This window comes from Furipterus horrens, unplaced genomic scaffold, assembly GCF_987537825.1.
Source record: "Furipterus horrens unplaced genomic scaffold, mFurHor1.1.pri manual_scaffold_7, whole genome shotgun sequence".
Lineage (NCBI taxonomy): Eukaryota > Metazoa > Chordata > Mammalia > Chiroptera > Furipteridae > Furipterus > Furipterus horrens.
In genome coordinates this window covers 104,256,358-104,283,710 of record NW_028327177.1, presented here as the reverse complement: position 1 = coordinate 104,283,710, position 27,353 = coordinate 104,256,358, and the positions used below count along the sequence as shown (strand labels likewise).

At 38.9% G+C, this 27,353-nt stretch overlaps 1 protein-coding gene and 1 pseudogene across 3 annotated transcripts in view; both read right to left on the bottom strand.

Moving 5' to 3' along the window:
* The window catches only part of ATG7 (autophagy related 7), a 290,543-nt gene that overhangs the window by 151,375 nt on the left and 111,815 nt on the right, over nt 1–27,353 (bottom strand). For all 3 annotated transcript variants that reach the window (XM_090284178.1, XM_090284180.1, XM_090284179.1), the window contains one exon: nt 18,696–18,776. In XM_090284178.1, coding sequence (XP_090140304.1) covers nt 18,696–18,776 — 81 coding nt within the window. The remainder of the gene's footprint in view (nt 1–18,695; nt 18,777–27,353) is intronic.
* LOC150004947 (putative N-acetylated-alpha-linked acidic dipeptidase) lies at nt 1,847–12,641 on the bottom strand (annotated as a pseudogene).

The following is a 27,353-nucleotide window of genomic DNA, read 5'->3' as shown; positions in this document are numbered from 1 at the left end:
GAAGGGGGGGGGAGAGAGAGAGAGAGAGAGAGAGAGAGAGAGAGAGAGAGAGAGAGAGAGAGAGAGAGAGAGAGACTCTGATCGGTTGCCTCTCATACATGCCCCAAACTGGGGATTGAACTACAACCTAGATATGGGCCTTGACTGGAAATTGAACCCACCACCTTTTGGCATATGGGATGACATTCCAACCAACTGAACCAGACAGCCAGGGCAGCAATAAAGTATTTTTAATTAAGGCATATACACTTTTTAGACATAATGCTATTGCAATATCACACAATAGTGTAATGATAACTTTTACATACACTGGAAAACCAAAAAATTCATGTGACTTGCTTTATTGAGATATTCTCTTTATTGGCTGTGGTCTGGAACCAAACCTGCAATATCTCTGAGGTATGCCTGTAAATTTTAATTCAAATATTTCTTATTATTCACTTAAAATATTTAATTTTTCTATCTTCTTTAATCATGAGTTATTTAGGGATATATATTTGAATTTCCAAATGTGGATGATTTTCTAGTTATCTGTTTATTACTGATTTCTAGCATAATTACATTGGAATCAGAGCACATGTTCTGATAGTTTTAATCTTTGAAATTTGTTGAGACTTGCTTAATGATCAGTCTATGGTAAATTCTTGTAAAAAATATCACATGCATTCATGAAAAGAATATGTACTTCACAGTTGAGGCAGTGTGTTCACTGGAATATGTTTATTAACTATATTAATCAAATTTTCAATAACCTTTATTAATTTTCTTTTTTGTATGCCTCTGAGAGAAAATAGAATATATATATATCGGTCTCTAACCCCCATCCCTGGCACAGAGATCCTAAAAATACCCTTGTAGTTTCCTAAGTAAGAACACTAGGAACATCTCTTATTCTAACATTTGGTCTTTGATCCCAGTTCCTAAAACAGGGCTTCTGAAAACCCTGGAGTTCCAAAGTGGTAGGAGTGTCATTTGTTCTAATGAAGCAGCTCTGGGTGGCTCCTGAATGTGGGCTGGTCACCAGAAAGATTAAGCCATGACTAGAAGCCATTCTCTTCAGAAGGGTTGAAAACGGAGCAATGATCGCTCGTGCCTGCATGACAAAGCCTCCATAAAATCCCCAAAGTATGAGATTTAAAGAGATTCTTGGTTGGTAAACACATGGAGATTCAAAGAGTGGCACAGTTTGGAGAGGGCATGAGAACTCCACATCCTTCCTCCATGCCACGCTTTATGCATCTCTTCCATAATTGTAGGACACCCAGCTGGTATGACAGAGACTTGCTTGGGGTGCCAAAAAACATCCACACTATTGGTGACCAGAGTAAAATATTCTGTGTGAGGAGTAAAGGAGACTCACAGGAGAGAAACACAGTGGGGAAGAACTGGATTTTTCCCTACATAGTAAGAAAAAAACTCTTGTTTTTTTCCCCCCATTACAGCTTCTTGAATCAATTACTGAGAAAGATATGTTAAAATTTTCCACTGTGATTATGGATTGTCTATTTCTCTTAACAGTTCTATAAATTTTTGTTTTGTATACTTTGTTGTCATGTTATTAGGTGTATATAGATATACAAATTTAGAATTCTACCTTCCTGGTAAATTAAACCCTATCATTAGAAAGTTAACAGTAATACATAGTAATGCTTTATATCTTAAAGTCTATTTTGTCTGATATTAACATAGCTATACGAGTTGTCCTGTGGTTAGTGTTACAATGTATACATTTTATACTTATATACATTTTTCCATCTTTTCCTTTTCCTTTTTAAATATATACACACAACTTCATTTTTATCAGTTCACCTATCATGATTCTTTCTGAGTGATATATCATACCAATTCAATATGGGCTCTCTAAAGAACCTTCGAAGGCTACTTCTCTCAGAATCCTTGCTGCAGCCTGCACTGTGAAGGCTGCAAGAAAAATCTGCCTCTTCACTTCTACCCAGGCCTCAGAAGGGTGCACTTGGCTTCTGGCATCAAACAGAGTGTTAGAGATTCCTTGGAACGTTGTTATGGCTGTTTAGAGCATACACGTCATGCCTATAGAAAGGCCTCTGTGATAATCCTAAGTGATCAATAAATGCTCATTCAGAAACATCCGTTGATCATTCATAGTTCTCAATAATGTTGGATTGTTTTTGTCCAAGTCTTGAAATCTCTCCCTGAATTTAGAAGCAATTTCTGTAAAATTCTTCACTGCAGAAAAAGGTGAATCATATACACTGTATGTTTTCATTTCTTGTTGATATTTCATTGACATATTATAGATTTTATCAGCATACTTCCTTAAAACTATGGCGTAATTTTGACAATCAAATGGGACCTATGAAATTGACTAGTTTGAATACCATCCCTTCTCAAACCTGGGGCATAGTGAGTTGACACTTAAAAGCTGAATCATAAAACTTTCTGACTAATTCACATGTTTCATAGACACTGTGATACAGTGGATAGCCGCTGAATTTGTTCGTTGCTCGATTTTTAGCATACTGTGTTCTGCCTAAGACAATTCCAAGTCTTTGGAAGAACACCTAAAAATCATTACCAGATCCCAACTTGCTAATCTAAGTCACCAGTTTATTTTGATAGGATATAGCCCAGAAACAGCCAGATGGAAGAGATGCAGAAGGCAAGGGATGGGGAAGGGGCGCAGCACTTCCATGCCTGTGCAGGGCGCCACTCTCCCTGAATCTCCATGTGTTTGCTAATCCAGAAGCTCCACATGTTTTTATTTTCAATCATTCAATATCCATATATTTAAGATATAGTTTGCATAATGCATATAATTTTAAAAATCTAGTCTGATCTTTGTCTTTCAACTACAACCTTTAGTCATCTTATGTTTAATGTAATTACTGATGCATATGAGTTTAAGTCTACCACCACTCCTTATGTTCCTTATCTGTTTTATTCATTCTATGTTCCTTTTTTCTTCTATAAAATTTTCTCATTAGACTTGCCACATCATTAGTTATAAGTTATAAAATGTTTCTATTTGTTTAGTCTTAAGTCTATTAATTATAACATATATCCTTGACTTATTATAGTCAAACGTTAATTGACACATTTACCTTCTTCCAAGACAATGTTAACCTTAGAACAGACTAATTCCATTTACCACCTCCCAACTGTTATTTTTGTCCCATATTTTAAATCTTTCTATATTTTAAAACATTCAACATTGTACTGTCTTACACAGTCAATGTTCACTTATAGTTACCCATATTCATCCATGACTCTGCCTAATTCATCATGACAGGCCAGTGGTCAACTGACATTTCAAGTCATTTATCAACGGCTGGCAACAATATGGAAGACACAATACTCCAAGGTCAAACTAAGGGATACCTATTGTCATAGTATCTATAACGTACAGCATGCATAGTGTGCACATGCATGATATGTACCACACACCCTCCCTTTACATCCTAGGGGAAGCTAATTGGTGTTTGAGGTACCCTACTCAGGAATGCATGCTCCAGGGGTGACTGAGTCACATTTGAAAGACTAATTAGAAGTCCAGCCTATAGAGTCAGTGTATCAACTACAGATATCTAAATTTGTACTAGGGGGATTCCCTAGTATTCACTAGAACACAAAGAAGCAGAGAAATAATTTTTCTGATGAAAGCAATAGTGTTCAAGATACATAGGTTGGCTGGAAATTTTGTACAGGGACCTCCAACCTTACATATACATGTGGTTATAAGGATCTGGGAAACCAGGCAAACACTTTTTGAAGTGGCATTCTAGGCCTAAGGTTCTAGACCTGGGTCTGGAGACTTAACAGAGGATTCCATCACCTGATCCAACCAAAAGGTAGGATGGTTTATCATGTAACGAGAATATGTCTTCATCTGTCTCCACTGAACCTTTGATGTGAGATACACATGGAAAGGACGAGAGTTGGAGCTTTGCTCAGTCTATAAGAACAGGTTGAACAACTCACTTGCCTGCTTACTAATAAATGTCCGCTTGTGTGGCAAAATTTGGTCTAAGACTTGACTTTATTGTTACAGACCACATGGTAGCATTATAGCCTGTAAGGATTGGAAGCTACCAATTTCTATCAAAAAGATCTGTACTATTGGAAGCAATGAAACTAGCTTAATTCAGTTTGCAATAATTATAGTGCATCAAATTTCCTAAATGAAGCCTGCTGGGACATAACCTCAAAGCAGCAATATCATGCTGATGATGTACAAACTAGCCATCCTGGACCCTCCAAAAGAAAGACTATTTCTCTTTAGTGAGAAAACCACAGGAAACTATGAAGGTATCTTGAGTGTGGGTTTTGCTGTGTCTGGGAGCCTACCAAAAATAACATCGTTCTGTTTCTTGGCCCCTGGAATGCAATGATATCCAGTTATTTTGACCCAGTGATTTCCCCCCAGAGTTGGACTCTGTACTCAACTCAAAAGAATGCCATTTAAAGAATATTTGTATTCAAAGGAATAGTTAGATGTGAGGCAAACTATCCTACTTCCTCAAGTAAATGCAAAACAGAAGCATTTGCGTTTTCAAAACAGTAGTCTCTTGGATTCTTAGCAGCTACCTGTCCCTTTCCTCCAAATGTTTAAAAAATATATTTGAGCTGAAAATTAACCAAAAATGGGAAATTGAGCTATGTTTGCCATAAACAGCTTGTTAAAGAAAAACTATGAAATTCTTATTTCCCACCCTACATATGTACTGGAGGGCACCAAGAAGTTGCTCTAACCCACACAATTTTTCTGATGGTGCAGTCTAAAGACATGACTATAAGAAATACATTCTTCTGGGTGTCAGGATTCCCTTTTAAAAGGACAAGTCCCACAAAGAAAGTTAACCAATTGGTTCACCAAGGAACTTAACCAATCAGTCCTCAAAACTTCTAAAAAATTTAAAGTAGGATCTCTTTTCCCCTCCAAAAGAGTACACTGGAATTCTGAAGTTTGAATCAATCCTGTTACATCTTTGTCTGAGAGATGTTTCATATGGTATGTAGGTGAACTGGGAGTTGGAAATCCTGGACTTCAGTGTCGTTTTTCTGAGCCTAACAATCGATCTCTCCACCTGACAGACTGGGAAGCCCTTTTGTCAGCCACTTCTCCAGAAGTTTGAGTGGGACAATGAAAACATCCATATCATAATGCTAAAGGAAGAGAGAAATGCTGCAGCACTTGAAAAGATTAAGCCAAAGCAGCTGATGCTTCCTGCTCATGTTCCACTGGCCTCCGACCCATTTATAGCAACAGCACAAAAAAGCAAGGCTGGTATGGCTTCTGAGAAGCAGGGTGGGACAGACAAAAGCAACTGCACTGACAGGCAGCAGGCCTGGTGCTGGCACAGAACTGCCACCTTGGGTCTCTTATGTCTCTGCCTCTAAGAGCACAGAGGAATTCAGAATTCAGAGGGAACACAGCCAAGAAGTCCTTCCCCAAGTTTATGTCAGCTCATCTCTCAAGTTGTGCGCATGACTTTGGTTACAGATACTACAGGAAATAAGAGGACTCACCCCCTCCCCAAGTGCACACTACTCGGAACATTAAACCTCAACTTCATCTTGGATAATAATGAAACCCCTACATGAAGAGCCTACTTGAAAAGAAAAGAAAAAAGTAAAGAAAAAGACAAAGAACCTAATAACCTGCAGATTAATGTTTGCTCACCTATTGAGGCCATGCTCTTTTAAAAGAATTGCTCATCATTTTTGTTCCCTCCATTTTTGTCAACTTCTAAAGAGTTAAAGATTTTATGACTGTAAATTACAAAATGAATGCATTTATGAAGGGAAATGGGAATGGCATCTGATCTCTGCTTGTACAAAGGAGCAATCAGAAAGATTTACAGAGTGCCTACTACATGACACTCAGCATAGAAGCTCTCATTTAATCTTCATCGCCACTAAAATGGTATTTTAACTATTTTCCACCAAAGGAAACTGAATCTCAGAAAGTCTGAGAAACCTGTCACGGGTCATACAGTGAGGAGACAGCATTCTCTCTAAAGCCAGCACTCATTTCTATGGCATGGGCTGTATCGAAACGCCGTGATCTCTCTGCCAGCTCTTAGTAAAAAGGTCAGTGTACTCCGAGTTCCCTTGACCTGGTGCTCTCACTTATTCAGACCCACAGACTATTTGAAACTCTTGCAGTTTTTTATTTTTTTAAATTATTGATTTATTTTTTTATTGCTCTTTCCCTTTATTCACAACACATAGCTTCAAATTACTTTAGGCTTTTTTCAAAAAATAAAACCCACCCTCAAAGGTCAAGAATTCACCACGGCTGCGGCTATTAGGAGGAAAATATTGTGAGATCTGAAGCAATTTCCCAAGAAGAACTTGTCAACTGTTTTCAGCACAGCAGAACTAAAACACATAATACCTCCTCCAGGGAACATGGTGAAAGGGCCCATTTCTTGGGACTTGCAGTCCCTGTGCAGGGAGGGTAATTGGGTGGCGTAGGTCTCATTTTTCAGGTATAAGTGCCTATTGGAATATTCTCAATAATTGGAAGCAGTGAGTGATTAGGCAAAGAACAGCAGATGTGAAGTAAATCCCTTACTCCTCCAGTACAGCCAAGTGACGTGGTGTTTTTTTTTTCTTGCGTATGTACATTATTCTACTAGTAAGTCATTTTGCATTCGTTTCTTTTAAAAATCTGCTTGCATTGTGACTGAAGTCTGTCAAATTGAACAAACAGAAGATCTGGATACGAGCACAGTATAACCTTCTGGGTGATTTTTAGTCAGGCTTTCTTCTTCAAGAAAGAGCAACACTGAGCTCATGTTCCACATTTGGGACATGTGAGAGATATTGCTACTTGCCTCAATCCCAGTTTTGTTACCATCTCCCTTCAAGGTCTTTCATGAAAAAGTTGATGACATAAAAGGAAAGAGAAATGTGAAGTACAACTGAACACTGGGAGAAACCCAAATTTGTTCTTCTGCCTTTACTAATAACACAAAAATATACTTTTGCATGGATTTCTATCCCAAGTTGGAGTGTTGATAAAGATCTTTAAAATATTGAAATGCTCCAGGGAATCTAGAGTCAACTATAAAGCCACCTAAGACATCCAGAACGATGAAGACAAGTAAGTTCTACCTACAGGCCTTATGCCTATTTACATACCCTTCAAAGCAGTCCTCATGGATGAATGGGCAGTTATCACAATGATGCTGCCATTTCTCAAGACACTGTTAAACACAGGCTTACACAGTGTCAGGATGGTTCCTATAATTTGCAAAACTTGCTATGTCTGTTCCCCTATGACTGTTCATATTTAGCACACTTGCAGCCATTTTAGGACCACAGAAGAGGTGTTTTCCAATTTGATGGCTGTAAATTCAAGATATTAAAAAAGAAACATGTAGTCTTTTCTTCTCGTTAAGAAAAAAAAAAAAAAAAACTTTAACAACATTTGTATGATACTTAAACCCAGGGAAGGCCAAACAGTCTAGAATTTATCACTATCATCACATAAAATGTTATATAAACAAGTTATAAGGACAGTAACTTTAGGAATAGGATGTTCTTAAACAGTTCTTCCACATTTTCTCTAGCAAAAAGACTTGTAAGTACTTTTAAAATACCTGGACAGGGCACTGAAAGGTCCTTCAGTAAAAATAAATGGTGAGACACTTAAAAGTCCTGCAGGAGAGCAAGCAAAACCTTTCAAAGAACCCATTGACAGAATGTGTCCTTTCGTAAAATGCTAAATCATCCTTGATGAATCCTAAAAGGTCCCTCTTTTAATATACTCTGGAAATGATCTTCCAACACAATAACAAATCATCAAAAGCATCAACTAAAGTAACTGAGAGAGTGAAAGCTGGAAAGATGCTCAGCTGAATAAATACTCAGAACACTGAAATGAAGCATTCGATAATAGCTACCATTTATGGCTGAATAATAAATAATACCTCCATACTGGTAGGCAAAGGGTGTTCTGCTTACTGAGTCATAGCTACCTATCAGTCTGTGAGTTCCTCAAGGGTGCAACTTATCTTCCTTTTTTCCTCTCCTGTTTTGTCATTTATTTATCTACCAAATAATTCATTAGGAACTTCCGTTTAAGATGGCAGGGTAGGCAGACATAGCTCACCTCTTCATATAAGCACATCAAAATTACAACTAAAATACAGAACAACCATCACTCAGAACCATCAGATATCGAGTTGAATGAAAGTCTGACAACTACAGAATTAAAGAAACCACATCCATCCAAACTGTTAGGAGGGGTGCAGACATGGAACAGGCTAGTCCCACACCCACGTGTGGTGGATAAAAATTCGGAAGGAATATCTCTGGAGAGAGGAATCCCAGCCCCACACCAGGCCCCCTAGCCCAGGGTTCCAGTGCCAGGAAGATAAGTTCCCACAATTTCTGGCTGCAAAAAAAAGTGGGGATTGAGTCAGTAGAAGAAACTGCTGGAGCCCCAAGCAGTTCCTCTTAAAGAACCCACACACGACTCACCTACACAGACAGACTCACTCCCTCTGAGCTCCAGCACCAGAGTAGCAGTTTGAAAGGCACCAGTGGTATACAGGAGAACTTCAAGTTTCTGGCAACAAGGAGAGCAGAGGCCATTGACCCCGGGCTAAACTGTTCCCCCCAAAGAGGTGGCAAGCTGGTGCCATATCTGAGACTCCATCAACCTGGCTAACACTGTTTGACCTGCCTTGGATATCCCCAGAGATTCCACCCCACCTAACTCATGGGTCCACCCAAGCTGCTTTTCCATAGGAATGGCTGGTCTTAGCTCATGCTGCACAGCTTTCTACACACTCTCAAACAAGCAACAGCTGGCCTCAGTGAGCCCCAGGACCAGCACTAGCAGCAGCCAGCCTAAATCTAGAGCTTGGCTTTGCCTAGGAATCTCCAAGCCTAGCACAAGGAGCAACCATCTCAAATTGCTTTATAGCTCAGGCAGGGTGGCCCTGGGCAAAACACAGGTGGGGGCTGACCTTAGCCTGCACCACCCATGAAACCCCACAGCCAGCCCACCCAGTGGATAACTACAGACCACATCCAAGCAGCACCACCTGGTCCCCGCACAGCTGATCTTCTGCAGTGGGCAGAATTTGGTGGTAAGTGGTCAAAGCAAATCCTTGTAGCTGACTGGCCTGGGTAAATCCCTCCAGTTGATCTGTCAACAGCAACCAAAGTTCAATTACAAGAGGAGGGTGTACTCAGCTCACACAGAGGGTGCACTTCAAGTGCCCAGCTTGGGTGATAGGGGAGGCTATACCACTGGACCCTATGAGACATCTACTACATTAAACCACACTACCAAGACACAGAGTCAAAGCAGCTCTACCTAATACACAGAAACAAACACAGCAAGGCTGCCAAAATGAGGAGACAAAGAAACATGGCCCAAATGAAAGAACAGATCAAAACTCCAGAAAAAGAGCTAAACAAAATAGAGATAGGCAATCTATCAGATGTAGAGTTCAAAACACTGGTTATTAAGATATTCAAGGAACTTAGTGAGGACCTCAGCAGCTTAAGAAAGATCTAGTCAGAAACAAAGAATACACTAATTGAAATAAAGAACAATTTACAGGGAAACAGTAGAGTGGATGAAGCTAAGAATCAAATCAATGATTTGGAACATAAGAAAACAAAAAAACAACCAATCAGAACAAGAAGAAAAGGCAATCAAGGAACAAGTATAAAAGACTCATAGACATTGACTGTGGGAACAGGAGGATGGGTGGAGCAGGGAAGAGGAATGGGGGGAAATCTGAACAACTGTAATTGCACAACAATAAAATTTTTAAAAAGAAAATGGAAAAGAATTTTTAAAAAAATGAGGATAGTATTAGCAGCCTCTGGGACAACTTCAAGAGGTCCAACATTTGTACCATAGAGGTGCAAGAAGGAGAAGAGAAAGAGGAAGATATCGGAAATCTATTTAAAAAAATAATGAAAGACAACTTCCCTAACTTAGTGAAGGAGATAGACATGCAAGTCCAGGAAGCATAGAGAGTCCCAAACCAGATGGATGCAAAGAGGCCCACTCCAAGACACATCATAATTAAAATGCCAAAACGTAAATAAAGATAAGAGAGAATCTTAAAAGGAGCAAGAGAAAAGAAGTTAGTTACCTAGAGGGAAGTTCCCATAAGACTGTCAGTTGATTTGTCGTAAGAAATTTTGCAGGCTAGAAGTGATTTGCAATAAATATTCAAAGTCATGAAAAGTAGGGACCTGCAGCCAAGATTGCTCTACCCAGCAAAGCTATCATTTAGAATGGAAGGGCAGATAAAGAGCTTCCCAGACAAGTATAAAACTAAAAGAGTTTATCATCACCAAACCATTATTATATGAAATGTTAAAAGGACTTATTTAAGAAAAAGAAGATCAAAATTAGGAACAATAAAATGGCAAAAATACATATCTATCAACAAGTGAACCTAACAAAGCAAACAAGAACAGAGATGGAATCTTGGATATGGAGAGCCTTTTGATAGTAGCCAGATGGACAGGGTTGTGGGGGATGGGTGAAGAGGTGAGGGGATTGAGAAGTACAAATAGGTAGTTACAGAATAGCCATGGGACACAAAGTACAATATAGGAAATGGAGCAGCCAAAGAACTTATATGCATGACCCATGGACATGAACAATGGTGGTGGTTCACCTGAGGGAATGGGGGTCTGCTGGGAAGAGTGGGGCAAAGGCAGGAAAATCAGGACAACTGTAATAGCATAATCAATAAAATATAATTTAAAAAAATCATTCATTCATTTTTCTCACCATTCAAACATATTTAATCAGTTCCTACCAGTTGCTTGGAATTAATTATCACTTCTAAGCTAGGAACTTTTCCTCAGTAAAGATGTTTACATAATTTGATATGTTTCAACTGTATAATCATGCAATATAACTTTATTATCTTGTGCAGGAGGATATCATAAAAAACGTCACAGGCTGCCTTGTTCACCTTTGTATCATCCAAAAACATATCATGAAATAGGAGCTCCAATGTTGTTGAATTGGACTGCTATGACAATAGTGATTAAAATAAACTTATAAATATGTATTTTGGTGTTTTAAATATTCAATCTAGTCATAGATTGTATTCAACCTGTGTATGTAAAAACACGGACAACCATGAAGTTTCACAATTCAAGCTGATGGTTCCCTTATTTCAAAAATCAGCAGTTACTACCATGTTCCTTCCTCTTTATTTTCCAAAAGGTGTTAAGGGTAGAGGGAGAAGGGAAGATGAATGTATAATATAAATAAGAGGGAAAAAAGAAACATGAACGTATTACAGTTGGGGCTCTTTGCCCATCAGGAGTCAAATCAATGCACCACCAGAGGAGGGAGAACTAACTCTTGGAACTGAGCAAAGTCAGTCTCTTTCCCTGTCCCCCAGTGGGATGAAATTGGGCTTAAAAATATTAAATAGCTGATCAAGAAGTTCTACAATCCATGAATCATAAAACAAAATCTAGTGGTAGATCAGCTCCTATATCTCCCTTTACTATACTTGAGAAAAGCAAGTCCTCCTGGAGAGCTGGTGACATTCCAAAATCATACAGAGAAGTCACAGTGGGCCTGGGACTGGCTGCAACACTCATCCCAGCATCTCATCCAGGAGAGCTTGGAAATGGTACCAAAGAAAAACTCACTGAGCAAGGATGCTCCACTAGGATCCACGGGCATGTTCCAGGGACTTCATGCAGCTACTGAAATTATCTGCAGAACTGTTTGGCTTTACATATTTCAGGAGAGCGGGGTCTATTGCTTTTATCAGTATAAACAAGGCCCATGACTCAAAAATTTGAAGAACCAGTACAGTAGTCCCTCTCTATATCATGGTTCACTTATCGCAGCCTCACTGTATTGCGGGATTTTAAAAAATATTGTATTTAATTATTTATCACGGATTTTTTGCTATATCGCAGGATTTTGCAGTACTGTATACGTATGTTGCTAAAGTTTCGTAGGTTTAAGAGTGTAGAATATGTTTAACAACATAAGTAGTGTTTATAAAAGTGTGGAAAAGGTTAATAAGGGAGTGGGAAAGGTTAATAAGGGACTGGGAACGGTTTATAAGTGTATGGGAAGGCTTTATAAAGCCTTAAAATATATATAAATACTAAAATAAATGTAAGGTTCCTACTTCGTGCATTTTCACCATTTATGGGGGGGCGGGGGGTCTAGAACATAATACCCGTGATAAATGAGGGAATACTGTATGTCAAGGGATGGGCTTGGGGGGAAGGCTTAAAGTGAATGAGATTAATTCCAAAGTAAAAGGAAGCCATATTTTCAATAACCTGAAGAATATGCTTGGGACAGCAGCCAGTAGAACCATGTAAGGAGCACCCAGTCCAAATCTTTCTGGTCTCTCTGGAATCACAGAAAAGATTTTGGCAGCAATTGCCATGAGTTAAGATGGAAGGTTTCTGCAGCCTCTCAAAGCTAGGGCAGCCTTGACCTTCAACCAGGACTCTCATTGTACCTGTTTGTGAACAAACAGTGAGCCCAGAAAGGGTTCCAAAGACCCCAGGAGACGAAATGTGATCACAGGGGTCTTTGTTTTCTTCTAATTTCTGATGTCAACATCAGTCCCAAGAGTGGGCAAAGGCCTTGGTACTTGGTCACAGGGAACTGGAGACACGTCAGCCATCGCAATTTCCCTGGGAAACAGAAAATATTTTCCCCACTCTATGGATGAGGAAATCGAAGCAAAGGGAGAAATGTCCAAGGTTTTTCAAGGAGGTGAAGAGCCAAGAGCTCTGAGGTTAGAGCTTGTAACTAAATACTCCACACTGGCTCTGGCTGGATATTCCATCTCCTTTTGGGAACCAAGCAGTTCTGGACATTGGAGAAACACTAGTTGCTAAGGATAAGATGTGGGATACAGTTTATACCATACATATGGAATTCATCACACATTAAAACCGAAGACTCGAGGCCTCACTGGGTAAAGGAGATAGGAAAAGGGAACCTGGAGGTTACTAATCATTTTCCAAATCAGAGATTAATGTCCCTTTTGGAAAGGAGAAAGAGAACCTGTCTGCAGTCCAGTTTTGAATAATATTTGTCACTGAGAAGCTGTATGCAAAAATTCCTGGCACAAGCTTTGGAGAGCTCTTCTGACTGGGGCTCTGGCCAGTCCTTGTAAATGATTGAGATTTAAAACCCTATCATATCAGAGCAGCAGGGAGTATCTTTGATGCAGCACCATAAATCCCTCTCTCTAAACCTAATTTCAAATTTATAACAAGAATGCTCAGAGAGAAAAATTATCTATATGTACTTATAGCCACACAGACATTTTCTAAGTCAAGAAAGGTAGAGATCAACCGCTAATGGTAAACTGACTGCTTGGAATATGATTATCTTTTTTTGATCCTTAAATATATTTTCTGATTTTTTAAATAATTAAAATGGATTGCTGTGGAATAAATAAAATTAAGAAAATATGAAAGCCAGTAATTTTGAGTGTCAACGAAGAGCCAGAACTTATCTCATCCAACTGACTCATTTAACAAAAGAAGAAAGAAATGGAGGCGGAAAGAGGGGGGAGCACTTTGCCCGTGGTCAGTCAGCCGGCAGGCCAGCGAGGGAGAAGAGCCAGGATCCTGGAAATCCCCTGACCAACTTCCTGGCCTCCAAACCACTCTGTTGCAGCTGCGGGGTTCCTAAGGCTAGGAAACCCCCTAAGGTGAGAAAGAGTTTTCTGTGGAATTATAAAATCCAAAGCAGCAGCCTCAAGTGTTAGACAAAGTACGCCAGATTCCAAGTCAAGAAGAGCTGACGTTAAAACGGCACTCCCCGAGACAAGAGGACAATTTGTAGGGAGTTAGGTGTCTCAGGCTCTGTCATAACTGTTACACTGAACAACTTCATAAATGTGCCATGTCTTCGTGCCTCTGGCTATTATTCATGCAATTCCTCCTGCCTAGAATGCCTTCCTGTTATTCACTCTCCCATGTGTTTCTAGAAATTCCTATTTATCCCTTACCATCACCTCAGAAGTCACTCTCTGCAAGGCCTTCCCAGGTCTTTCCCTTTTATAAATCGGTACTAGAACACCATAACAAGAGGATGCACCATGACTGCAGAGCATATGACAATATAAGGGAAATCATTGCTGGTTTATAAGTCTGTCTCACCCTCTAGATAATGTTCCTTAAGGGCAGCGGCTATTTAAATCATCTTTGTATCTTTGGCACCCAGCAGGGACTCAAATGTCAGTTGAATACATGAATGCCTGCTAATAGACAAACAGTAAGACTTTAACCTTTCCTTGTAAATCAATGATTTGCCTTTCTAGCCTCAAAATAGTACATTTGCAGAGCTCTTAGGCACTAGGTTGATTTGGGAGAGTTTTTTCTTAAAAGTTTAAGTAACCGAGTTTAATATTGATATTTCATGCTTTTTAATTTACAAAGAAATATGATAGAGATAAGGTAGGATTTTATAATGTCAAAAGATAAAGGGATAGGCTGGCTATGACAAAGGCAAAAAGAAAGTACAATTTACCAAATGATGATACCAGCTAATATATGATTCCTCCACCACCCTCTTTACCAGTCCTCGAAACACAAACACAGATTCCCACAAAAAGTTAATAAAAAGACACTTTGGGAAGTTTAATCATAAGTCATCAACAAACAGAAGAGCCCACTGCATAGTAAACACAACAATGAGTCAGTTATTAGGGTTGCCATCACTAATCAGAATCTCAAGATCAGGTTTCTGGGCACATCCTGCTACATCTGTGCAGCAGGCAGGTCCCAGATGGTATGAAAGCCAAGTTTGGGGCATGCTTCTTCATAATAGGCTGTTCCTGCAATACCACAAACGTTGTGTGTGACAGAACTGTGCCACAGGGACAAGAATATTTGGCATAAAATCTCTTTATGCAGAGCCCTGCTCCTGACTGCAGATCTGAGAGAAGTTTCAAGTCAGCTTCTGGTTTCTAGAAACAAGGCTATTGTTACATAAAACATCAGAAGGTGCCTGGCTTTCTCCTATGGGGAAAGAGAATGGTCACAGTAATCAACATACTGCCTCCCTCTCCCAAGATTGACTGGAAGGGATACAAGGGGACTTTCTGGGGTAATGAAAATGCTCTATGTCTTAGTTGAAATGTACGTTACATGGGTGTTGATAAATTTGTCAAAACTTATAGAGTTCTCTTAAGATTCATATATTTCACTGTGTATAAATTTTACCTAGAAAAAAAGAACCATGACAGTTATTCTCTAGTTAGTAGGTTTACTTTCTATAGTGGTATGGGTTAGCAAATTTGAAACTATTATACTTTCTGTGTAATCTAGACTTGAGCAAGTGAATAAATATATCCAGGGTAATGGGACCCAGGTTTCTCTCCATTGGAGAAGTTAGTTACAAATATAGAAAGGGGGATATTAACACCACTAAAGGGGTTAAAATACATCATATGCCTCCTGACAGGAGGATGCATCATTACGTCTCTGGTATTCCTACCAAAAATTCAGAACTTAAACTTAATCATAAAGAAGCAGTAGGCAAATTCAAATCACGGCAAATTCTACAAAATAACTGACAAAATATCAGAATGTTGAAGTTAGCAAAGACAAGAAAGGCTAAGGGACTTTTCCAGACTGAGGGAAGACAAAGAGAAGTGATAATTAAATGCAATTGTTTGATGCTGAATCAGATCCTGGTCTGGGAGGGAAAAATACCTATAAAGGACACTACTGGTACAAGTGACAACATTTGAAATATAGACTGTGGATTAAATAACAGTATTGTATGAACATTAAATTGCCTGAATCTGATAACTGTAAAGGTAGGAGAATATCCTTGTTCTTGTTCTTAGGAAATCCACTGAAGTATTTTAGTTATAAATGACTACAATGTCTCCAACTTAATCTCCAAGTTTTGAGAAAAAGAGAAAGGGTAGTGCAGGAGCAAACAGAGGCTCTAGGCACAAATGGGGCAAAATGTGAACGACTGGGGAATCTGGGTAAAGAGTACACAGGAATTCCTTGTACTATTCTTGAAACTTAAAATTATATCAAAAAAGAAAATTACCTCCCAAAATACCCTCACTTGCCAAAAAAATATTTAGGTAAAAGGCTAATAACAACAAACTAACTCAATGTATTATGATAAACTCTTTCAAGAATATTGGTTTCAAAATGATATTTTTCCCTCTGATAGTAAAGTAATTCCACAAAACTCTAGTTGGCTCTAAATTCCTTTTGAGAACTAAAAAACAACTCATGTACCTTCTAATAAGAGTTTTTTGAAATCCCAGTGGCAGATACTGTCATTTTTTAAAGTCTTTCAAGGTAATCAACAGAAAGTGGAATGAAAGTAACTGCTCACCATTCCCTTCCCTCCAGATTCTTTAGTAGCTTTTCTATAAGATGGAACAATTCACTGGGCCACATGCCAAGTTAAAATCAAACAGGGTAAGAATGATTTATGTGTAGATGATTCAGCCTTTCCTGCCACAGAAGCAGAGAACTGTATTCTTCCCAACCTCGGACCTTATAAAAGGTCTATATATTATTTATATGTGTGTGTGTGAACAAGAACATTATTACTCAGTTGAACTTATTCTGCCTCCTCAATCTTTTGCTCTGCATTTGTGGTTCAATCAAGACAAGTATGGCCTGGGCTCTAGGGGAAAAAAAAAAGATAGTGAAAACTACCAAGAGAAAAAATTACTTCATATATTGCAAAGGAGAATTTTTCAAAAGTCATTTTTAGCCAAAGAATCTTTTTGAAACAATAACAACTATGATATGACTCAGTATAAAAAATATTATGCTAACTATGCATTAAGAAAAATTCACATGCACAAAGATGAAAATGTAATTGGATTTGTCATTTCAAAGTATTAATGTTGGGTTTGCAGATAATAGGGAATGACATTCTCCTAAGTGAATAAAGAAGTTAGCCAAGTAAGTAAATGCTGTTTCTACTGTAAGGAAATACATGTACCAATGAAGCAACCTTTCCAGCACAAAAGAAATTTAATACCCTGACCACATGAAAAGTGATCGCTATGGGAATAGCACAGCTGTTAAAATCCAAGTCAGTTTGTATTAAATCGGCCAGCATGTTTATGTAGAGCAGGACTCTCAGAATGACCACCAAGAGGAAATAATTTTGCTAACAAAAAAGTGATACCTATATTTAATGTAATGCTTACAATAAGTGTGAAAACAAAATGCAAAGCTATTCTCTTTCAAAAAATACAAGGGACCTCAGTTGGCTGGTATGCTTGTGATTCTTTTATAATCGGTATCTCAGGGCTAATTTAATTAGAACAAGAACAAGAAAGAATGAGTGTTTGCATCATTTCACTTAGAGAGCCCAATTACTTCTTTTTTATTGACTAGCCAGATCTACAAAAAGCCACAGGAAAACTGGCACTTGTGCCAGACAATGTCAATACAAAAATTAATACTACTGCCGAGTTATTTTGAGGTCAATTAGCTCAGCCATTCAAAAAAAAAAAAAAAAAAGCTCCACTAAAAAGCATATAATCCTAAAACTTGCATTTCTGAAGAAAGACGTACACAGAGATATCCTTGAAGCCTTGACTTGAGCACATATAAGATACCTTAAAGATCTACAGAAAGAATGTGCTCATGAGTAATTACTGACAAATGGTGTGCTTTAAAATTTCAACATAGACAATTGGTAAAGTAGCTTAGTTTACTTTAGAACTAAAAAAGAAAAAATTACTCTAAATTTTTGAGCACCTAAAATTAACCAAATTTATCAACACTGTTGTCAAATCTGAGTTAACTTTTTAGAGAACCTGGTCAGGATTGTACTTCTCATAAGATATGACCCAAGTGAAGTTTTCAAAGAAAGCTTGTCAACCCACAGTAGAGAAAATTTCCCTAAAATTTAATCCCTTCCATATTGCCAGATGTAGGTTACATAGCAAAGAGGTCTCAAGTTATAACTAAGAAGCCAGAGTTTGGGATTAATGATCACAACACTATTTTGCATAAAACTTGACCATGGAAGGTTTATTAAGAATCAAGAGTTTTAAACGCTCAGGTTAAATTACTGGGTGTTATAGGCTTAAAGAGACATCCAAAAGGAAATTAGCTGTAACACAGCAAACATGTAAATATAACTCAGACTATCTCAAAGCCTATTAAAGAATGAGATGCCATTACTGTAGTTTGGAGGTATATAGCCATATCCCATTACAATGGAGGACATACCAGATCTATTTTTAGAGCCTCTGGAAAGATCAAAGCTGAACAGGCCCTTTTATTGGCTCCCCTTCTTGGCTCCCAACCTTTGTTTACTTTTCTTTGTCATTATACAGCTCTCCAAAAGACACACCACCAAGACTGCCTGGTATCACCCATCCTCTGAATAACACTTAAAAGTTGCTCTATGATGGTCTATGGGAGGGAGGAACCCTCCAAGAAAGAACAAAGACTAGTAAAGCTCAAGCCAAAATTACCAGATGCAAATATTGATAGAAAATTAAAACATCTAATTCAGTCTCTCTCTGCACACTATAAATCAGTTGTCTCGGTCTGGCTAGTCCATGAGAATGAATACGGATAAATGAAAACAAAGCCCTTTCTGGTTTTTTAGACTCCACCCCTTCCCCAAAAAGCACTGTTTGTTTTGATTGCCTCTGACTAGTAAGGCTGATGGGCTTATTTAAAAAGACAAGTCCCTAAAATTCAGAATGACTTACTTTGGATGAACAAGCTGTACATTTGTCAAATGCCAGGCTGACAGGAAGTACATTATCAAACCGTGAGAGAAATCCTCGGATCTAAAAACAAACAAAACAAAATAATTCACATCAAGCTCAGAATGACCACACCTGTAAAATACTTATGTAGTTTCAGACAAGAAGCTGGAAACAATTAATATGACGGTCTTGACAGCAAAATGAAGTTAAACATGAATAGTTTCCCCTGTACTATATAATCAGTGTGAGGAAGAACTATATTAGGTCCTTTATCCCATTAGGAACTAGGGCTTACAAGCTTTTCACATATTTGAGATCTAAAAAATAAAAAGAAAGCCGTAGAATCTGAAGTATCATTAAAAAAAATGTCTTCAAAAATGTAACAGTATTATGACAACTCATATATGTTATAGTAAATATGAGATGTGTGTATTTCTAGGATGCGATATTGGGTAAGGCCCCACAAAGTAAGAAGGCCAGGGGACTACAGAAGGCAAATCCAGTCCTAAATATATATCCAATTATTTGCTTGACTTAGAACAGATAGGAATAAAAAATGCAAAATGCCAATGCATTTATGGGGAAACAGCGCCACCTTGAGCACAAACTTCTGGACTACACCTGATTTCCATTTACTGAGTAAATGGTTTCACAAACTATGGTTTAACTAATTTATTCAGAACATTATACCTCTCGAAATATACTTACCTAAATGGGTTAGTTTTAAACTGTTGTATATATCGTTAAAATATTATTACAAAAATACGAATGGCAAACTCCACAGAACTCAACATTGATGATAAGTCAGAGTCTTCTCATGAGTTAATTTATTTGATCTATCCAACTACCTTATCTTATGTTGATAAAACTCAAGCTCAGAAAGGTGAAGCAACTTAGGACAGGAAAACAAAGTGACAGAACTAAGATTCAAAAGTAGCCCTCCTGACTCCAAACCTGGCTAGGTCCCCTCCCTATTTCCATCCCTCATTGCCTCCTTCCCTTTATCTCACAATATCACAGCATTTGTCTTCAATATTAGATTTCAACACAAATTTAAGTCTCACTTGAATAGAGCAAAAGAACCAACCCACATACTGTTGCCTTTAGCCACCCTACCAACACTCCTTGCAAAACAAAAGACAAACAAAACCAAACAAAAACAAACAAAAAAGCCTGACTAATTCATTAAAGAAACAGGCTTCCTTCTGAGTTTGGATACTTTCATCTGTATAGCTCCATCTGCAGCTAACAGTCTAAATGCATGTGCATACTGGAAAATCTAACCTTGATGGAAATGCCTACAGCCATCTTTCAAATGTCCTTATCAATAGCATGAACAATAAAAAAAAATTAATGTCCCTATCATTGTTATCCAAAATAAAAAGTGTTTGCTAGAAATCATAAATTAGATAGTTGGGATAATTTAGCTAACCTCATTTTGAACCTATGAGATGTGACAATCTTTTAGTTCCCTATGTCTCTGGAATGTGTTGACCACTTTATAATGCAGTACTTAAGGCACACTGCCCTGGCTGGTTTAGCTCAGTGGATTGAGCGTCGGCCTGCGAGCTAAGTGTCGCTGGTTCGATCTTCCAGTCAGGGTACATCAGAGAAGGAAAACTCTGACTCCAAAAAACCTCCGCTGCCTTGTGGCATACCTCTTCAGGGGAAAGGCTAAGGGAGTAAACCCCGACAGAAAATCCGGAGCCGGAGTCCCTAAGGCGGTTTGACGTTGTAGTCAACACCGGCAACTCCTGCGGCGCACCTGAACCCAAGCTGTATTGACTCCGTCTTTCCCTTGGATCCTTCAGCTGCGAAGAGAGGGGGGGTCTGCTGCATGGGCAACAGCAGACCCTCCATATTACCCTGCCCAGGCTCTGTAGCTTCAGCGTCATCGCAAGATGTCGATTCAACACGGGAGGAGACAGATACTACCATGTCACTCCCGAGTCAGACTGCACAGCCATTCTCGGCGGTGCAGATAGACTCTTAATAAGCTACACCATCGTCTCTCGAGACGGACGGCTGCCGACGACGACGACTTAAGGCACAATCTAGGTCTTAAGTTTGCAATTCAGGGCATCAAAACAGAAGACATCAAACTGAAAGAGAAGACTTTAATGGCAAGACACAAATAGGAATATTGGGATCCTCATGAGATCTGGAAGTTACATGCTTGAAAGAATTTTCGTTTAATATAAAATTTACCTAGAAAAAAAATTTATTAGTAGCATACTTCCCATTGAAGTGTTCACTGACACCACCTATATGTTAATACCTCCATATATGCTTCATGAGAAGATTTCTTAATCCTCTTTTTCTTTATATAGCCAATATCAAGCTTTTTAATGTTGTACAAAAAAAATACTGGTAATTTTCTCTGCTAAATGGTCTCATGATGGAGGTGGGGACGGGAAGCAGAAGGGGGGACAGAAGACCCAGTTAGAAACAAAAGGAAGAGAGAAAAAGGAGAGGAAGGAAGAGAAGAGAAAATAAAAACAAAAACACAGGTGGTGAGCAATAGAAGGAAAAGGAGCCAAAGTGAATGTGCTGGCCAACCAAGGGCCTGCACACTATTGTTTAGCAACCCAGACAGCTCTTTATTAGGAAACTGTGATTCATTTTCCCAGGAAATGAAGTAGAATGACATGTGTGAGTGTGAGGCCTTTCAAATTCACCAAGTTGGTACCAGAAGGCCCAAAACTTAATAAAAATAATTCCAGTTTTAGGTAATTTAAAAGAGAAAAGCCTTTCTTCTCAAACCAAGGGCAATAGACTCCTAATGGGTATCTTCACAGGTAATCTCTCGCCCTTCCATTTAATGCAACACTGCTGTTGATTAATTTTTCGAATATATAGCTCTGAGGTGTGTGTCATTTTTAATCAATGTCTGAATGCTGACCAAATATAGCAGAGAATTCCTTAGGCTGGCATACAAGGATCCCCCTAATGTGGGACCAACCTGCTTTTCCAATTATGTCTTGGATTAAATCTTTTCACTGGTTCATTACAAATGCTAAGCTGAACTTCAACTTCCCTTCCAAAGACATTCCCGTGTTCCTCACTTTATCTGAGGCTGAATTTTGGGACTCAGAACTCCTCCTTTTGGAAATACCTACATCCAAATCTTCATCTTTCTTAAAAGCCACTCAACTCAAACATACTTGTTTCATAAACCTTCAATCTACCTACCAACCAACTTAGAAATAATGTCTCCATCATCTGAAATTTTTCTTTTTGGCATTTATTATCAAAATACCTTGAGTAATAGTTATTCTTTAAAAATAACAGGTTTATTAAAATATAGTTTACATAACATAAAATTCATATTTTTAAATATGCTTTATTGATTATGCTGTTACAGTTGTCCCAATTTCTTTTCCCTTTGTTCCCCTCCACCCAGTGACGTCCCGCCCCCCCTTAGTCCATGCCCATTGGTTGTGCATATAGTTCTTCTCAACCTCTTCCTGTCTACTCCACTCCCTCCTACTATGCTTCTTAATCCCTGTACCATCTCCCTCTCTTTGCCCCCTCCCCCCTCCCCGCTGACCTCCCCTCATATGCTCCCCATACCTATAATTCTTTTCCCACTCTCATTGCCTACTTAGTTTGCCTTTGTTTCGGTTCCCTAGCTTCTGTTGTTGGTTGTTGTGATACAGCTTTCATTTTAATGTTCATAGTTTTGATCCTCCTGGAAGCACTTTCTCTGCCCTTCTATTCTAAATGACAGCTTTGCTGGATAGAGTAATCGTGGTTGTAGGTTTTTGCTTTTCATTACTTTGAATATATCTTGCCAGTCACTTCTTGCTTGCAGAGTTTCTTTTGAGAAATCGGCTGACAGTCTTATTGGGACACCTTTTATGTAATTCTTTTCTTCTCTCTTGCCGCTTTTAAAATTCTCTCTTTATCCTTAATTTTTGACATCTTGATTATAATGTGTCTTGGTGTGGTTCTCCCTGGGTCCAGTTTTTTTGGAACTCTCTGTGCTTCCTGGACCTGTAAGTCTATTTCCTTCCCCAAGTTAGGGAAGTTCTGCTTCATTATTTTTTCACATAATTTTTCAGTCTGGTTCTTCTTCTTCACTTCTGGCAACCCTATGATTCGGATGTTGGCCCACTTATAGCTGTCCCATAGGTTTCTGAGCCTCTCTTCATTTCCCTCACTTCTCATTTCCTCTTTCTCTACTGGCTGACTGTTCCTTCCCTATGTTCCAATTTGTTGATTTGATTCCTGGCTTTCTTTCCCTCACCACTAGTTTCGTGTGTGTTTTTGTTCATTTCAGCAGGACTAGCCTTCATTCCTTCCCCGTCTTGTTTAAGATATGCTGTTATGTCTGTAAGCATTTTTATAACCAAAGCTCTGAACTATGCCTCAGAAAGATTTCCTATCTGCTGCTTCATTAGATTAGATATTTGCTGTCTGGTCAGCTGCATCACCAGGATCTCTGTCATGATCTGTGCCTTCTTGACAGTTTTGTGTTTACCTTTGCTTCCTGGGCGGGGCTGTCACGCCTCCTACACTATAGGAGGCAGAGCCCTGTGCCCTGGTCACGACCAGGTGACCCTTCTTACCACGCTGTGGCATTTTCTGTGGGGGTGGAGGTCCAAGATGGATTCCTGCTGTTCACTCTCTGCTGAGAGACTGGGAGCCTCCTCCTCCGTCCCTATCCACTCCAGGCCTCACAGTCCAAGGAATGGGGGTCTGCCTTCCCCGGCATTGGAATTGCAAGCTGATGGGTCTGGTCTGCAGCCAGGGGTCCTCCCCAGGCACTTCTTGTCTCCCCTTAAATACGGGTGTCTGTGCTTACCACTGTTCTGCTGTTGTTGCTGCTATTGCCTCCGCCGCCAGCACAGTTTGACCTCTCTGCCCTGGCTTCACCATCCTAACTGTTCAAATGAGCACCACTTCTTTATAACTTCATATGTTGGACTTCCATTTATTTTCTGGAACTTCTGGTTATTTCTGGTTTTGCGGTAGTTGTATTCCTTCTTAGTTGTGGAGGGAGATGAAGTGTGTCAGTCTATGCCTCCATCTTGGCCAGAAGTCCAAAATTCATATTTTTAAAGCACACAATTCAGTGGCTTTTAATATATTCATGGAGATGTGTAACTTTCACCAATGTCTAGTTTAAGAACATTTTCATCATCCCAAAAAGAAATCTAGAACTCAAGCAATTAATCCCCATTCTCCACTTTCTCCAGACCTTGCCAACCACTAATCTACTTTCTATATCTATTGATTTGCCTATTTTATTTCCTGTAAATGGAATCATACAAGATTGTCGTCACTCAGTATGTTTTATCCATACTGTATTATGTATGTATACTTCATTCCTTTTTATTGCCAAATAATATTCCATTATACAAATATACCACATTTTGTTTATCCATCAATCAAGTGATGTACATTTCTTTCCACAGAGTGGAATTAATAAGTCAGATTGTAACTATATGCTTAATATATTGAGGAATGGCCATACTGCTTTCCAAAGTGATTGTACCATACATGCCAGCAAGCTAGATTTCCAATTTCTTCACCTTCTTGTCAATACTTGTTATTGTCCTTTTAAAAAATTATAGCCATTCTAGTGAGTGTGAAGTTGCCCTGGCTGGTTTAGCTCAGTGGATTGAGCGTCGGCCTGCGAGCTAAGTGTCGCTGGTTCGATCTTCCAGTCAGGGTACATCAGAGAAGGAAAACTCTGACTCCAAAAAACCTCCGCTGCCTTGCGGCATACCTCTTCAGGGGAAAGGCTAAGGGAGTAAACCCCGACAGAAAATCCGGAGCCGGAGTCCCTAAGGCGGTTTGACATTGTAGTCAACACCGGCAACTCCTGCGGCGCACCTGAAGCCAAGCTGTATCGACTCAGTCTTTCCCTTGGACCCTTCAGCTGCGAAGAGAGGGGGGGTCTGCTGCATGGGCAACAGCAGACCCTCCATATTACCCTGCCCAGGCTCTGTAGCTTCAGCGTCATCGCAAGATGTCGATTCAACACGGGAGGAGACAGATACCGTGTCACTCCCGAGTCGGACTGCACAGCCATTCTCGGTGGTGCAGATAGACTCTTAAGAAGCTACACCATCGTCTCTCGAGACGGACGGCTGCCGACGAGTGAGTGTGAAGTGATATCTCACTGTGGGTTTGATTTGCATTTCTTTAATGATTAATAATTTTGAGCATTTTCTCATGTGCTCCTTGATCATTTGCATATCTTCTTTTGAAAAATGTCTATTAAAATTCCTTGCCAAATTTTAAATTGGGGTTTTCTTTTTATTGTTAAATTAAAGAGTTCTTTATATATGTTGGATCCAAGTTTCTAATCAGATACATGATTTGCAAATATTTTCTTCCATTCTGTAGGTTTTTTCACTTTCTTGATGGTATTCTTTGAAGCACAAAACTTTTTTAATTTCACGAAGTCTTATTTTTCTTTGGTTGCTTGGTCTTTTGGTGTTATATATAAATCATCATCTAACATAAGATCATGAAGATTATGTTGTCAAGTCTTACATTTTTAGCTCTTAAATTCAGGTCTGTCTTCCATTTTGAGTTGATTTTTGTATATGGTGTAGAGTAAAGGTCCAAATTTGTTATTCTGCATGTGGAAATCCAGGTGTCCCAAACACTTTGTTGGAAAGACTGTTCTTCCTCCTTACCCCCTGAACTGTCATTAAATGACCATAATTGTAAGGGTTCATTTCTGGACTCATAATTCTATTCTATTTTTTCTTTCCTTCCTTCCTTCCTTCCTTCCTTCCTTTTCTTTCTCTTTTTCTTTCTTTGTCTTCCTTTTCTTTTCTTTCTTTCTTTCTTTCTTTCTACCCATCCTATGATAGAACTGCCTTTTTAAAAATTTATTGTTTTTCTATTACAGTTGTCCTACCTTTTCTCCCGTTGCTCCCCTCCACCCCTTCTACCATAGTCAATCCCCACCCCGTTGTCCAGGTCCATGGGTCATTTACACTAGTTCCTTGACTAGATCCTTCCCCTACTTACCTCCTTTCTCTCCCTCCCTCCTCCCCGCTGGTCACTGTTAGTCTGCTACTTTTTTACATGCCTCTGGTTCATTTTTGCTCGTTTGTTTGTATTGTTCATTAGTTTCCTGTATTAGGTGATATCGTGTGGTAGTTGTCTTTCATTGCCTGGCTTATTTCACTAAACATAATTCTCTCTAGTTCCATCCATGCTATTGCAAATGGTAGGGGTTTCTTCTTTCTTTCTGCTACACAGTATTCCATATTTGTAAATGTACCACAGTTTTTTTATCCACTCATCTACAGATGGGCACTTAGGCTGTTTCCAGCACTTGGCTATTGTAAATAGCACTGCTATGAACATAGGGGGGCATAGGTTCTTTTGAATTGATGTTTCAGGATTCTTCGGGTATAATCTTAGCAATGGATCAAAGGCAAGAACTACACTGTCTTGATTACTGTAGCTTCACAGTAAGTTCTGAAACTGGGAAGTGTGAATCTTCCAGCTTTGTTCTTTTTCACGATTATTTTGGCTATTCTGGGTCCTTTGCCTTTCCATAAAAATTTTAGGATTAACTTGTGTGCTGTAGTTTTCTTTCTTTCTTTCTTTTTTTTTTTTTAATTATTTATCTCTCTTGTTTTCCGAGGACAAGATACAGGTTGAACTATTTGCATTTGCTCAAAGAACAGTGGTTTGCTCATAAAAGATACTCAATATTATTCAATATAAAATGAATGAATGCTAAAACCACAAACATCCCAAAGCCTACCAAACTGTTCATATCTAAACTATACAGAGAAAACATGTCCCAAATAAACCACAAGAAAAACTTCAATTTACCATCATTCAGGCAATTTGAAGCCCTTCCCCAATGACAATGCTTTAAATCTCCAGTATTATAAATGTACTGAGCTTCCACAACATGATCCACATTCCCTCAATCTTACAAGAAACACATAAAAGTTAGAGCAGAGATTGCTACTTAAAATTTTAGCACCTTCCTTAGACATCCAGACATCCTCGAGAAATGTGAAATCCAGGTTCCACAGGCAAAATCCTAATAATTATATTTACACCAATTTAGAGAGGCCAGGTCCCAATTTACAAGCATTTGTCCCTTGTTTGGTGGAGAAAACTTCACCATCACCTTCCTACTTAGAAGTGTGTAAAGTATGTAAAGCAATATTTTACTAAGCTTGCCTAATGTGAAGAATCACCCTGAACATGATTCAAGAGGTCTGGGGTGAGGCCTGAGAATTTGTATGTTTTACAGGGGCCCCAGGTGATTCTCATCAGACAACTTCTGAAACAAGATGCTTTCAGTTACCAACCTTATTTATACCTTCCTGTGGTTTGCTCTATACCAACTTAAAATCACCTGTTAGATGTCAGGAAACAGATGGAAGCAGTTAGCAAGCCTCTCATTCTTTTTCACGTTTTCTTAGAATAGCACAACCACACCCACCTAATTTAGCTGATATCTAAATTAACATTTAAATGAAAATGTTTTATAAAGTTATTTCTCCATTCACAGAAGAACCAAGGCCTCTTGACACTGCTGAAAGGAAGTTCTCTAACTTTTGGTACTGCACACAGTTTACTGTAAACTCTGATTCTATTACTAGTATTTGCTGTCAATCTTTCCTTATAGGAAAGTATAATAGGTATAAAGCAACTATTTAAAAA